Raw genomic sequence first — 14691 nt, forward strand, 5'->3', positions numbered from 1 at the left:
CACTGTTGCCATGTGCCCCCACACCTGGCAGATAAGTCCATGCACTTGGAAATCAATACATTGTGAATTACAGCCAGGTTATAAGAGGAATGGAGAGGCTGAGAGCAGTGGCAATGGCCCTTCAGCAACAGAGCAAGCTAAATATTGGAGTCTGATTGATATGAGAGATGTCTAGGAATATGAAAAGCATGGCAATTATATTGTTTAGGTGCCTAGAGTAATGACAAAAAAACAAGTGAGGTGTCCTACTGTTCTGAATTTTAATCTCACTGTAGTTCTCAAAGATGATGTGTGAATGACAATTACGATAATGTATACTGATCTGAGAATGTGGTATACCAGTCAAGGATTCTGTTTTCAAATGTGGTCATGTAAACAGGACATCCCAAGCCCACACTGGGTTGTTAAAATGGTAGGCCCATAAACCTAGCATTTACACACACAGTGCCAATGTGAGCAACCCCATATTTGAGATATGGGCATCCGACAGGAGCAGCACTAAAATAAGTCTCCATGTCATTATCTATTAGAAAAAAATGATAAACTCAGGGAGTTTACTTAAAGGGACACAGGCAATTTAAGAAAACCATATTCTGTATGTTTTTTTTACGTACTGCTATTACTAGTGACACCTAAGATTATTGCGACATTAAGAGACTTAGAAGGAGAGAGATTGTTCTCTGTTTTTCAGTGTATTTACTTGGTGCATTTGGTAACGCTTTGTATGTACTTAGTTCCATGGTTTTCTTTGCATAGTCCATTAAATTAGGTAGGAAAATGTGATTATAAAACTATAAAAATTGGCAGGGGTTGTGGGAGAAGTCAAGCAGGTGTAAGACCTGAAATGACTTTTAACTCATTTTTTTTAAAAATACTGTGACTAGATTTCAAGTTGTTTGTATCCCTCTAGCTTCAGTTACTGTTACGGTGCCTGGGTATGCATGTAGTGAAGAGAGAGTAGATCCCTGAGTTTTCACAGCAGTAATATTTAGGTTTGCATTGTCACTCAAAATGTTCAAAATGGTAAGGATTAGTTGAACTATTATGAATTTTCTTTTGTATAGAATGTTTGTTATCCTCTATAAAAATATAACAGTATTTCATTGGTGAAATATGAATGCTGCAGTAATTTGTGTCTTGGTTAATGTGATTACAGAAATGTGGGGAATACTTTTTCGAGGCCTTTGAACTCAAAAGTGGAAGAGCAGGAAGACACGGGCAACACACACCATTCAGTGTTATTTTCCTTGTAAAGGAAAACGATGATTATGAGATGAGCACTAAAGTCTCAAGTTTTCAAAGGTTTGCATAACAAACAAGAGACACATTGTGGGTTGCTTCTTGACTTTGAAGGCTTGCCACTGTCAACTGAAATAAAATGGCAAGATTTAAAGCCTTAACCAAGTTCACAAGGAAAACATTTGGATTAAAAGTTTTGGACAGTTTTCTCTCTTTGAAGTAGTTTGTCATGCATTACCAATGTGAACTTTATTGACCCTGAAACATTTTTTTGAATCAAATAGCAACTAGTGATACTTTAGTAAAATCTTATATCAACAACCATCTCTTGGTAGCTCCAGCTTCATAGCAAATGCAGGCAAAGCAGGGAATCTACAGAGGAGACCTTTATTATTCATAAATGAAGCCTGCCAAAACCTGCCCAAAATAGCATTCAAAGACCCTTTTAAGGTCATGGATCCTGAACAAAGCCAGAAAAGCACAAAAAAGGCTGAGGAAAGTCCCAGAAAGAGGCTTACCAAAGGAGAGGCTTTCCACTCCGGTATTTCATCTGCCTCTACGTATCAGGGCAGCTCTACGTCTTCACAAGCAACCCCTCTTCTTGATATCAGATCGCTGCAGCACTTTTCTGGCTCCTTGCCAATTCCAAGAGAGGAATCTCAGGAGAAAATTGGAAGTCAGAAGCAACCCAAGCATTCCTCTTTGGAGCACGCTCCCCACGTTTCACAGCTTCAGCAGCATCCACTGTCACCAGCATTTATGTCTCCTGGAAAACCAGAGCAGATCCTTGAAGGGCCCACATGGCAGCTAGTCGATCCAGTAAGACCGGGTCCTTCTGGCTCTTTTTCATCACCTGGGCTTCATTCTCATCACAGCCAGCTCATACCTTCCCATTCACCAATCCTTCCTGGAGAGGACATGCCATCCGTTCAAAAAGTCTATATCCCTCGACCTTCCCAAGTTTCCTTAAAACAAACTGAGGAAGTGCACAAGAAGGAGAAGAAACCTCAAAAGCCAGGCAAATACATTTGTCAGTACTGCAGTAGGCCTTGTGCAAAGCCAAGTGTTCTCCAGAAACATATCAGATCACACACAGGTGAGCGGCCATACCCTTGCATTCCATGTGGCTTTTCTTTTAAGACTAAAAGCAATTTGTATAAACATAGGAAGTCTCATGCTCATAGAATAAAAGCGGGGCTGGCCTCAGGAATTGGAGCAGAGATGTATCCTTCCAGTTTGGAAATGGAAAGGATCGGTGGGGAGGAATTTGAAGAACCTACTGAAGGAGAAAGCACAGATTCAGAAGAGGAGACAGGTGCAATGTCAGGTCATTCAGTAGAACTATCACCCCGGCGAAAGCACACCCTGTTATCTAGTAGTTTGCATAGTCTAGGAAGCCAAGGTTCCAGCCACGACCGGTGTTCATTATCCCATTCCAGTATGTCTCAGTCTCTTGAGGACAACATGCAGTTTGTGGAGCCCTCATCTGATCATGCTTTGAGCCACAAATCAGAAGATACACATACTATAAAACAGAAGCTTGCACTCCGATTAAGTGAAAGGAAGAAGGTGATAGATGAGCAGGCGTTCCTTAGCCCTGGCAGTAAAGGAAGTACAGAGTCAGGCTACTTCTCGCGATCAGAAAGTGCAGAACAACAGATCAGCCCACCAAATACAAATGCAAAATCTTATGCAGAAATTATTTTTGGGAAATGTGGGAGAATTGGGCAAAGGACAGCAATGTTAGCTGCAACCACAACCCAGGGGTTTCCACACGTGTCCACTGAAGATAAACCTAGCATGGTACCATTGTCTGTGCCCAGAACACAGGTTATTGAACACATCACTAAGCTAATTACAATTAATGAAGCTGTTGTAGATACCAGTGAAATAGATAGCGTGAAGCCTAGAAGAAGTTCTTTATCTAGACGTAGCAGCATTGAATCTCCAAAGTCTGGTGCATATAGAGAACCATTTCAGTTTGACAGCAAGTCTGGTTCCAGTAGCCAGTTGAATGCATCAAAATCATTGACATCTCATGGTGAAAAAATTAAGCCTGAACAATCATTGTTATCCCTTCAGCAATCCCACAGTGCCACAGAGACAGTGCCTCTCCTAAGAAGCCATTCAATGCCTTCTGCTGCCTGCACTATAAGCTCCCCTCAGACCTTTAGAGGTAGTTATTCATTTGATGACCACATCATGGAATCTGATGTCGTAAGCCGCAGTCAAGTGTTTTCTTCACATCCTCGAATGCTAAAACGACAACCAGCTATTGAGCTACCTTTGGGAATGGAATATGGTTCAGAGGAGGTTAGCTCAGTAAGCAAAGAAACCGTTTCCAAACCTACCGAGGAACAAGAAATCAAGGAAAGTGATCTGACCAGAAAGACAAGGAAGGGTCCGAAAGTTAAAGGGTTCGTTTATGAGTGTAATATCTGTGGTGCTCGCTACAAGAAAAGGGATAATTATGAAGCGCATAAGAAATATTACTGTTCAGAACTTCAGATCTCAAAGCCTCATTCTTCCAGTTCCCATACCTCTTCAGAAGCTGAGAAAAGTCTTGTGGATCCTGATACATGGCCGCAGATGATGCATTACAAGCTGGGGACCAGTTTAGAGCTTACTCCACTCAGAAAAAGACGAAAAGAAAAGAGCCTTGGTGACGATGAGGACCCTCCAGCTTTTGAGTTGCCTGAAACTCCCTCATCCAGCATGAGGCCAGTAAGTCAGTTTGCTAACCCAGCATCATCGGATGTTGCTTTGAACTTACCCCGTGAGTCCATTAAGTCACCAGCTGATACAGGTAAAGCCATCCCGCTCACTGAAGTCAGTGCTGGCTTTCACTCCAGAACTACAAAGCCAGTTTCTAGTACAGAAAGCAAAGAGAGAAGAAAAACTTCAAAAGAGATCTCTGTCATCCAGCATACAAGTTCCTTCGAGAAGTCTGATTCTATAGAACAGCTGAGTGGCTTGGAAGCAGAAGAAAAACCTTTAACCCAGTACTCATCTCAGCCAGCAATGCAGCACAGTAGGCCACCTCATTCCCTGCAGCCAAAGCTGGTACGCCAACCCAACATCCAGGTCCCTGAGATTCTTGTCACTGAAGAGCCTGATAGACCTGAAACTGAGCCTGAGCCACCTCCTAAAGAGCCAGAAAAAACTGAGGAATTTCAGTGGCCTCAGAGAAGCCAAACTCTCTCCCAGCTTCCTGCCGAGAAACTCCCGCCAAAAAAGAAAAGGCTGCGGCTGGCAGAAATGGCTCAGTCTTCTGGAGAGTCCAGTTTTGAGTCCGTCTCCCTGACGAGAAGTCCAAGTCAGGAAAGTAGTATATCCCATGGCTCCAGCCATTCCATTTCATTTGATCGTGAAGAATACAGTAAATCCGAGGCTGTCAGCCAGCCCTCTGAATCCCATACTAAACCCCTTGGCATTGGCTCACATATGTTAATGGTACCGAGCCACCATCATCATTCCAGGGAAATGCGAAGATCTGCTTCTGAGCAGACCCCTAATGTGTCTCATCCTTCTCAGATGTCGGAGCCCCGTAGTAAATCATTTGACTATGGAAGCTTGTCATCCTCTTCTGCTTCAATACCTGGCCCTTCAGTTTCCTCGGCTCCACAGGAGAGGAGGAAGTGCTTTCTGGTTAGGCAAGCATCTCTGACCAGTCATCCAGAGCATGAGCCAGACTCAGCCCCAAAAGGAAGGCAAGAGACAGAAGAACTATTGCCTTCTTCCAGTAAATCTCCTGCCACCAGTTTGCCCCATCAGCCTGCATCTTCATTGTCCTCATCCCCACATGGTGATAAGAGTCAGCCAAAAGATAGCCCTCAGCCTGTGTACAGCCAGCCATACTCTGAGGCTCTGCAGGTGTTTCATCATCCGATGCCACAACTAGCACTGCATGAAAAACAGCGTATGTCCCCACAAGTATCTCTCTTCCCTTTCCAGCACCTTCTGCCGCAGCCAGGACAGTCTGCAGAGCTCTTCTCCACTCAGACTGTGTCCGACATCCTCTCTGCTCCGTTTCCTATGCCACAGATTCCTCCCTCTATATATCAGACACCACCACTTCCTCTTCAGCAGGCTCTTCTCCACCCAGGCCAGCTTCACGTTGTCCCTCCGTTAATGTCACATCCAGCAGAAGTACCGTACAGGCAGCACTCTTCATTCTTACCTGTCCATTACCCAGGCTCCTCACCGCTCCCTTCTGCATTTTTTCTACCTCTACAGTCTCCGTTTGCTCTCCAGTTGCCGAGTGAGGTTGGTGGCCATTTACCACAGATCAAATCAAGTGTCTCTCCACCAGCAGGAACCTCCAGCCTTTCTCCATGCACAGAGTACAGCTCCGACAGCAGGTTACATCCTTTGACCAGCACAACCAGCCCTTCAGCCTCAGTCTCCACATCTCAGCTGATGGTTCCTACGTGTCCGGCTCCTATGGTATCACTTGTAGTCCCCGTTCGCATTCAGACTAACATGCCAACCTATGGGAGTGCAATGTATACTACTCTTTCTCAAATCCTAGTCACTCAGTCCCAGTGTAGTCCATCTTCTATTGTCCTTCCAAAGTTTGGTGATCGCCAACCCAAAGGTGCCCTGGTGTGCAGCTCTGACGTTCATGGAATAGGCTTCGATTTGGCACAGATGATCACAGAGGATCAAAGAAGCATCTTCCAGACTCCATATCTCAGAGTGCCATTGCCATTACCAGAAAGGAAGGGCTATATGCCACTCACCTCCCCATCAGAAAGTGTCCTGGGATTGGAAGGGGGCTCATCAACAGTTGGTGGAAGCAAGCGGATGCTCTCTCCAGCTGGTAGCTTGGAGCTGACGATGGAAACACAGCAGCAGAAAAGAGTGAAAGAGGAGGAAGTCTCTGAAGTGGAAGAAAAGTTGGAAGTGGTGAAGCCGTCCAGTGCAATAGAGGAGGGGAAAAAGCAGGATATATCTCACTTTCTGCCAGAGAGCCAAGGCCGACTTGAGGTTGAAACTCCACCTAGTTTGTCCTCTAAGCAGTCTGAGCCAAAGGAAATCCCAAGTATTATGCCACCAGCCTTGCCACAACCAGGTGCTTCGAGCTTTGAGGCACTGGAGGAATACACACCACAAGCTGGCAAGCAGTTCCGAAGCAAGACACCTTTGCAAACAGTAAAGAAGGAAGACTCCAAAGAGCTAGCAGAACACCCCCTACCAAATCCTCCGAGCCCAGCGCCTCATTTCGACATCACGCAAAGTGCAATGAAGTCTCGAGAAGGTACAGATCTGAAGAAAGTACTTCAGTTCCCCAGTCTCCACACAACTACTAATGTCAGTTGGTGCTATTTAAACTACATAAAGCCAAATCACATCCAGCAAGTCGACGGAAGGTCCTCAGTGTATGCCAGCTGGTGCATTAGCTTGTATAATCCCAACCTCCCAGGTATATCTACTAAAGCAGCCCTCTCACTCCTGAGATCCAAGCAGAAGGTGTGCAAAGAAATCTATACCATGGCTACCGCTCCACGTCCAGAGACAGGCAGGCTTGTGCCGTCCAGCTCCAGGAAGCCAAAAATGACAGAGGTAAGAAAAGTGTTGGCTTTCCTCCTGTCTATGTGGGCGGGGGGCAGAAATGGAGGGAGGAGAGGTGTTAATTTAGTAGGGGCTCATTGTGCATCTCTTTCTCATCCTGGTGAATGCTTACCCTCAGTGGGACAGCAGGAGTGCGTAAGAACGCAAAACACACTCTTGGCCAAAAGACATTGGCAAAGCTGCTTTATGGCAGGATATTATATAGTTCAGTGTCTACTTGTCTGGCAATCAGCAGAGCAGTATGTGATCGCCTCCTTACGTTGAACTACCAGTACTAAGCACAAAAGATGACACTTATATTTGCCTTGATGCCTTGTTATTTCAATTTTTTAAAAAAAATTATAAAAGTTATCATTTTTTTTTATTTTGTGAAATGTTAATAAAAAACAAACTCGTGTATAGGTACGGATGTTTTAGGTAATGGGATTCCATCTGTAAGTCTACCTACCTATCCCACAGTCATTACCATGGTATCTGAACACTCAAAAGTACTCAGGGCCAGATTTACAAAGATATTTAGGAACCTAAAGATGCAGATAGGCACGTCATAGGATTTACTAAAGCACCTAAACATCTTGGACACTTAACTCCCATTGAAAAATCGATTGGAGTTAGGCACTTAACTCACTTTGGTGCTTATATGCCACAGGTGCCTATCTGCGTCTTTAAGGGCCTAAATACTTCTGTAAAATTGACCCTAAACCCTGAAAAGAGTTAGAAGAAGTAAGACAAATCTGTTTTATATTCTTAACCAACCATGCCACAGTCATGCAAGCTGCTTCACACAGGCAGAGCCCGGTGACTGTGCAGAGCTCCACTAAAGTCAGTGGGATGCCATGTGGGCCTCTGGGTCTGGGAGAAGCTATTGGTTACCACACGGTGCTTTCCCCCTCATTTTGGTGGCGGGGAGGGGAAGGAGGATTCCAGAGCATAGCACATACTATTTTCAGTTAATACCGAACTATACAAATCCCTAATCCAGATCATTATTATACAGATTAGCAAACAGAATTGCTCTGAAATTTTTGCAGTTTGGTAGTCATTTCAACCCAATTTGTATTGCCGGATTGTTTGTTTTATTTCTGAATCGCAAAATGAACCCTGAAGATTGAATTTATTGTAATGTCAGCTGCAATTGCTGCTTATAAATATGTCTTAAAATACACACCAGAGTTACCATATTTCTTTTCAGCAGTTCCATCAATATCCTGCAGAAACCCCCAAGACATGATTTCAAGGAACCAGGAGACACTTACTATGTGTGTTATAATAACAATAACAAATACTTTACCCTTATGCTGCATCTTTCTTCCCAAAGAGTCTCAATGTATATTACCAACTATGGGCCTCATTCTGAGAAATGCTGAGCCACCCACCCTCCGGTTGACTTTGACATGGGATGTGGGTTCTCACATACACAGAGTAGTGCTTTTAGGCTGTGCTGGGAAAGATGACCTACACATCAGGTTTAAAATATCTGGTTTCCCTGTAATCATAGGTTAAAATCTAGACAGGGATGACACAACTCTCAATCCTCAAGACAGAGATATTTCATTACATGCGGTTTCCCCCAAATGGATTAAAGATCTTTTTGCCAAAACCTTAAAAAGAAAGCCCCGGTGGATATTAAAGTGGTCATGATGCATTTTGCAAGAGTAGGGGATTTGCCCTGGTGTATCTGCAAAATTCACCTCCCTGCACTGTTGTGCTCTCTTTTATATATGTGTCCCACTCCAAAGCCTCTACCATGTCCTGGTGGTATATGTATATATTTGTAAAAGGTGTCATGATGAAAGGTGCTGTGTGTGTGTAAAATATGTTTTTAAGTTTACTGTGTTCAGCTGGGACACACTAAATTGGGATGGCTGCTTTATTGATGTGTCTTCTGAGAAAATGGCTTACCTTAGTTTATATTAGTAACTGCTGCTTCAATGGGATAGTATTAGCACAAATCATATTTAATTCAATGGAGGAAAAAAAGTGATTTTTAATCACATGTTCAGTAGGAGTGAAATTCTAAAGGCTGCTCATTTACATGTTATTGAGAAAGATTCCCAGGGACAGTTTCCTGGCTACCCAGGAAGTTGTGGTTAACAATAGCTGGGTTCCAATTGCCTCAGTCTAGGGGCTGAAAGTTCAGGCCTCAGTCTGCACCTTTGTAATTATTTTCCTTAAAAATCCTCTTTTATAACTATACATTGTCAGGTAATACAATAGAAAAGTTAATATAAACCATAGTCTCTAATACAATGGGACATACAGTCAGTTACTGTAAGCTGTAGTACATTGCATACGGTGTTCAGACTTGGCTTGATTTTTCAGTCTCAGGGAGATTTACCAAGCTGATGAAGTTTGAAGCAAGAGTAGACTGCTCTGCAAATAGCTTCATGACTAACTAAACTGCTTAGTGAGCATGCACACTTTCTGAATGATATGCAATAATAGTAAAATAGCAACTGTATAATTTATTTTACATCTGTCTAGGGCCTTCCATCTGTCCATTTATATCTTGCCCTTTCAAAAACATTGATATATTAAGCCTAATGCTACATTTGTGATGGCATTTATTATTACTGTTCTTTTACAAATGGTGAAACTGGGACATAGAAAAAGTTAAGGTGAAAACTTGCAGAAAAGTTTCATTAACTTTGGATGTTCAAATCATGACATCTAAAGTTTGATTTTCAAAGGTGCTGATCATCTGTGTTCCCACTGACTTCATTAGGTTCTCAGCACCCTAAGTGTACGTCTACACAGCAAAAAAATCCCCACAGCTGTGAGTCCCAGAGCATGGGTTAACTGACTTGGGCTCCTACAGCCCATGCTCTTGGGCTGAAAATAGTAATGTAGACATTTGGGCTTGGGCTGGATCCCAGGCTCTGAGACCCTCGGCTTTCAGAACCAAGGCACCAGCCCAAGCCCGAATATGTACATTGCTATTTTTAGCCCCACAGCATGGGCCCTAGGAGCCCAAGTCTGTTGACCGAGGCTCTGAAACTCAGTGCTGTGGGGATTTTTTTGCTGTGTAGATGTAGGCTGAGTGTCTCAAGTTGGACTCACAAAATTAGTGGACAATTTTGTAAACTTTGGCCTAAGTGATTTGCCAAGTGTCATATCACTTCTCTGTGGTAGATCTTCCTTCCTCTGTCTAGTAATCCGATGGTAGTTTGCAATAACATACCATAGTGAAACTTCTCACAAGCCACCCCCAACCTTCCCCCAAGAAGTAAACTATTGGTCATCTGGGACACAGTTTAATGCTATGGATGATACATTGAGCATGCAATGGCAATATCCACAAAATGAAGTCACTCTGTGCTGCTCTGTACACAGAGTAAATGTAGTTCAGGTGAAAGCTAACTTGCCTTGCACTTTCAAACCTTTGTGGATAATGTGAAAGAAAATGTTTTGTTAACTCATAACTTTGTCATGTCACCAAAATGTAATGTCACGCAGAGCTCCTTGAAGTAGCATAACGAGGTCCAGATGCAGAGTCTTGCTCTTCTTAGAGCAGATTGAGTCACATAGCACAGAACTAAGGTTTAAATCTGCATGGGGTAAACATAAGGATTTACAGTCCCGCTAAATGGCATGTCACTGTGTGACTGTCTTTATGCTTGGGTGTATGACAAAGCAAAGGGCCTCATGCTTAGCAGTGGGAAGAAGAGAAAACTTCACTTTTAGAATCTCTCGGGGGAGAAGGAGAAACAGTTTTTGTTGGCATTATATTTGTGGCGGTGGGGGTGCCGAGCCCTTGGCTAGCTTTGTTCTTCTTGAAAGGAAGTCACCCATGAGCTTTCAGTAACCATCGGTTCATACAAAGTTTAGAAGTCTCCTGGTTTCTATTCCCGACTGCCACTGACTCACTGAGTGACCCTGGACAAGACACTTCACCTGTCTATGCCTCAGTTTTCAGATTTGTGAAATGAAGATAACTGTATAGACCCACCTTACAAGAGGGATGTAATTCTTAAATATTTGTTAATACTTATTGTTTTTATAATAAAATATGTAAATTGTTGTAAATTTACATGGTACTTTAACACATTCCCCACCCTTAAAAGTTCAGTCTAAATAAGACATATCAAACAGAGGACAAGATCCAGAATTTGAGAGCATATTTGAAAATGTAAGTCATAGATACTAGGTACAATCATCATAGTCAGCACCACATGTGGTAGGTTGTCTTCTCTACAGACTAACACGGCTGCTACTCTGAAACTTCTCTATCTGAGGGAACCCAGTGTATATGGTCTGTGTGTTTGTTAGAGCCATTTGAAATGTAACAAATGATTGTTTTGCTCTTTTGGGGAGATAGGTTCATTTGCCTTCACTCCTTTCCAATGAAGGTCGAAAAGATTTAACTAGAGCTGAGAAGGAAGAGGATAAAAGAGGCAAATCAGAAGAAGAGGCTCCCATTTCCAAAAGAGGGGAGCCAGCCAGGATCAAGATCTTTGAAGGCGGGTAAGCATCTCATTTTGTTTTCAGACTTTTATTACAGCTTGTTGCATAAGAGCTATCAGTAAAAACAAAGTCAAGTCAGTAAAGGTGTCTGGTGGATATCAGCAGGGGATGGCCAGGTATAGATCGACATGAGCAGTTCCCTTTTATTTTTCTACAGCCACCTTAAACCAAACACCCATGAGATTTATATATAATTCAGGCTGGATTCAGTTTCTTTCCTGAGTTGGTCTTCAAGTTAGCAAGCACTTCATTAGCACTGCTCTGCAGGTGGTTCAGTTGAGACAGCTGAAGAGTGCAGATATTTCCTGCAGCTGTCTCTGTTGGAGGAGATGATGGATTGCAGTGGAGATGACACCATATTTCCTAGTTCTTTTCAGAGTCTTCAGATCAAAATAAAGTTCTTGTTAGTTGTTTTACCTGTATGATGAAGGAATTGGAATGATCTTTTCTGATGCTGGGGCTTTTTTGCTGGGGAGTTGAAAGGATAGATTGCATAGGCTTAGCAAACTGGTCAATTGACTAGTCAAATAATGTCAGTTGACCACTTATTTATTTGGCCATCATGAAATATTGTCAAATATTCCAAGAATGTCCTGATATAGGCAGCAGCCTACCTTTTGGATGGTGTCATTCTTTAATTTTTTTAGAACTTCATTGTTTTGTATTTTTCTGAGTTAAAGTACCTTGGTTAAGTAACTTATTTTTTTGTAATTAGGCATAAGAATCCAATGCTAAGTCTACTGCCGACCATAATGTCTTGCTCTTTTTTGTTACTGTTCTTACTGTACTAATAAATTAATGCTTTAAAATATTTGACCATTTTTTACATTATTTCGTAATATTTGACTGGCCAATTGACCAATTGTTTTTACACAAGTCAAATGCTCAACAGTAGGATTGCTTTATATATGCTTGTTTGGGCTCCCTCCCAACTCTCTGATTTAGCTACCAACGTAGTTCCAACCAAAAGCTCTAAATTTGCTCTATAATCTGTTCTTACTTCATGGTAATTCATTACACTCTCTTGCACTCGCTTAATATTTCTGATTATGTTTTGAAAAATAAAAATCAGTTAACAAGTAATACATCAACGGGATACAATTAAGAATCCTACGTCCTATGTATTTCAAAGGGGAAAAAAACCTTCAGAAGCTTGTAGCAGGATAGGGCAGTCCTGCTGGGAGATGGTGAGTCCTCTTGGTTTTGTCTGGTTGGAAAAGACTTTGTTGTGTCAGGGGTGTGGATCAAAATATGTAAACCAAAAGAGGGCTTAATGAAAGTCTACCATTAGGTTCAGTTCAAGCAATCCCTCTCTTGCTTAAATGTATGCCATCAAATTTACAAGTCAACTCAACTTGCATAGATGTAGGCAATGGCATTGAGAGGTAGATCCATGCAGAGAAGTATAGAAGAGCAAACAAATAATAACATCTCATCTTGAACTCTGTGGCTAGCAACTCAGTGTTTATTATTAGCACCCTTCAGAATAAGTGAGTTCCCAGGATTTAGAAGGCAGGCTAGGGGACGGGAGCAAAGCCACACGTGGAAGACACTGTGCAAATACTCTTGTTTAGGCATGGTGGTGTTACTTCTGTGTAGCGAATGAATTTCGCATGGACAAATGATCTTGAATTTTATTGTCTTTAAACACATGAAGCACCTCCATTACTGGTTCCTCTTGGAACTAGGAATCTCAAAGGGAAACTTATATTCTGGTAGTTAGATACCTTGTCATCTGTGATCAAGCAGAAGGACAATCTGATGTGGCTGAAATTCATCCTACTTTACACAGATCAGCACAGGAGTCTCTCTCCCAGAGTGACCCATTTTAAGAGAATTCTGCTCTAAACAGTAGGGAAATGAACTGTAGGTGTCCCACTCAGGGCTTAATTGAAAGACCTATGTTCCCCAATACTGAGCGAAATCCAGTCTCGTAACCACATTTTTTAAAACTTTACATTCTTTAAAAAACAAAACAAAGTAACTCTTTTTAATGTGCTCTGTGTAACATAACATCAATGAATGTATTACTCATCCTGAAATAACCTTACATTTTATTTCAAAACAGCAGTACAATTGACCCAAAAAAGCCATACTTCTGTATATAGAAGAGAAGATGACAGCTGCTTACTCCCAAGCATAATCACTGATGCAGCACATCAGAAATGGGTGCTAAAATATTACCTCCAAATTATAGAATAAAGGCTCCGCTCAGAGCTCTGATTGTCAGCACGGGGAAAGTGGTTCACCGGAGATACTATGGGAACACTCAGTGATTCAATGTCTTATCATACCAATGCAGCTGTTGATATGGAACGAATTAGCCCCTAACACACTTTACATTCTTGCTTGACAAAGTGACTCTTCTCAGGACACTTTCTACCAGTGAAGTGACCAGCCTTCAGAGGGTTCCACAGGGACTTCAGTACTATATAAGTGGTTTCACACTCAGTCTGCTGGGATTATTTTTCAGAATTTGGTTACTCACTCCCCCAAAGAAGTTATCTCACTGTGTTTTTTTCAAAGGGACAATACCCTCTTTCCCTTATTTTCCCCTTCGTCTCTTTGCCTCACCCTGGTCCTATAGTATTGGCCAGACCCATCCTACTAACCAACCATGGTTGGTCGCAGATCTTTTGGGAGCTTTTTAATGCTTCTTGTGGGTCAACCAGAGAGAGTCACTGCAAAGCAATTCAAGATGCTGCTCCCACAAAAGCTGAGCTTGTTGCATCTCTCTCACTCCAGCTCCCTCTTTGTCTCTCTCCGGCTCTTTCTTTCTTCAGACTCCTCTCTCATTCTCACTGCTGCTGTCAGCACTCCCCTCCCTCCATACTGCTATTACTCTTTGGCTTCACCATTCAGCTTCTTCCCACGACTACATCATTTACAATGCTGCCTCCCAGCTGCCGCCCAGCCTGCTAACTAGAATCTTATTGCTTGGCTAGTGAACAGGGGAATAAGAGCTATACCTCAAGATTTCCATTCACCCATTAGCCAATCTTAAAGTACAAGAGTGATGAACTAAACAAACCTTACAGTGAATCTGTGAGAGTCTACAGACCCCACGTTTGACAGTCCGACTTGCCCCAATGTCACTCACTTTAAAACATGTAGTGTTGTAGCCATACTTTACAATGTCTCTCTGGCAGTTCTGAGAGGCTGATGGCTGGTTTTGTTGCATTTTACCTCCAGGGGACTTTTTAACAGAGATGGTCCCAAACTGGAGCTCCAGATCCAAATGCTCTTGAACTTCAGAGAAGTTCTGGTTCAGAACCCAAGTTTTGTTGATGCCGAACATTGCCCTGAAGGTTTCATTCATGACTGTATTCAAAATCCAAAGTTAAGGGACAGAAATGTTCCCCTCTGGATCACAGCAGCATGGTGGTGACCAAAAAGTGGACTGTGTGAAATGTT

At 42.4% G+C, this 14691-nt stretch overlaps 1 protein-coding gene across 9 annotated transcripts in view; it reads left to right on the top strand.

Moving 5' to 3' along the window:
- Window positions 1-14691, top strand: part of HIVEP3 (HIVEP zinc finger 3) — a 468378-nt gene that overhangs the window by 370304 nt on the left and 83383 nt on the right. For all 9 annotated transcript variants that reach the window (XM_043532150.1, XM_043532145.1, XM_043532143.1 and 6 more), the window contains 2 exons: window positions 1157-6804; window positions 11132-11277. In XM_043532150.1, coding sequence (XP_043388085.1) covers window positions 1693-6804; window positions 11132-11277 — 5258 coding nt within the window. In that variant the 5' untranslated portion in view covers window positions 1157-1692. The remainder of the gene's footprint in view (window positions 1-1156; window positions 6805-11131; window positions 11278-14691) is intronic.

The sequence above is a fragment of the Chelonia mydas genome, chromosome 19 (genome assembly GCF_015237465.2).
Source record: "Chelonia mydas isolate rCheMyd1 chromosome 19, rCheMyd1.pri.v2, whole genome shotgun sequence".
Taxonomy (NCBI): Eukaryota; Metazoa; Chordata; order Testudines; family Cheloniidae; genus Chelonia; species Chelonia mydas.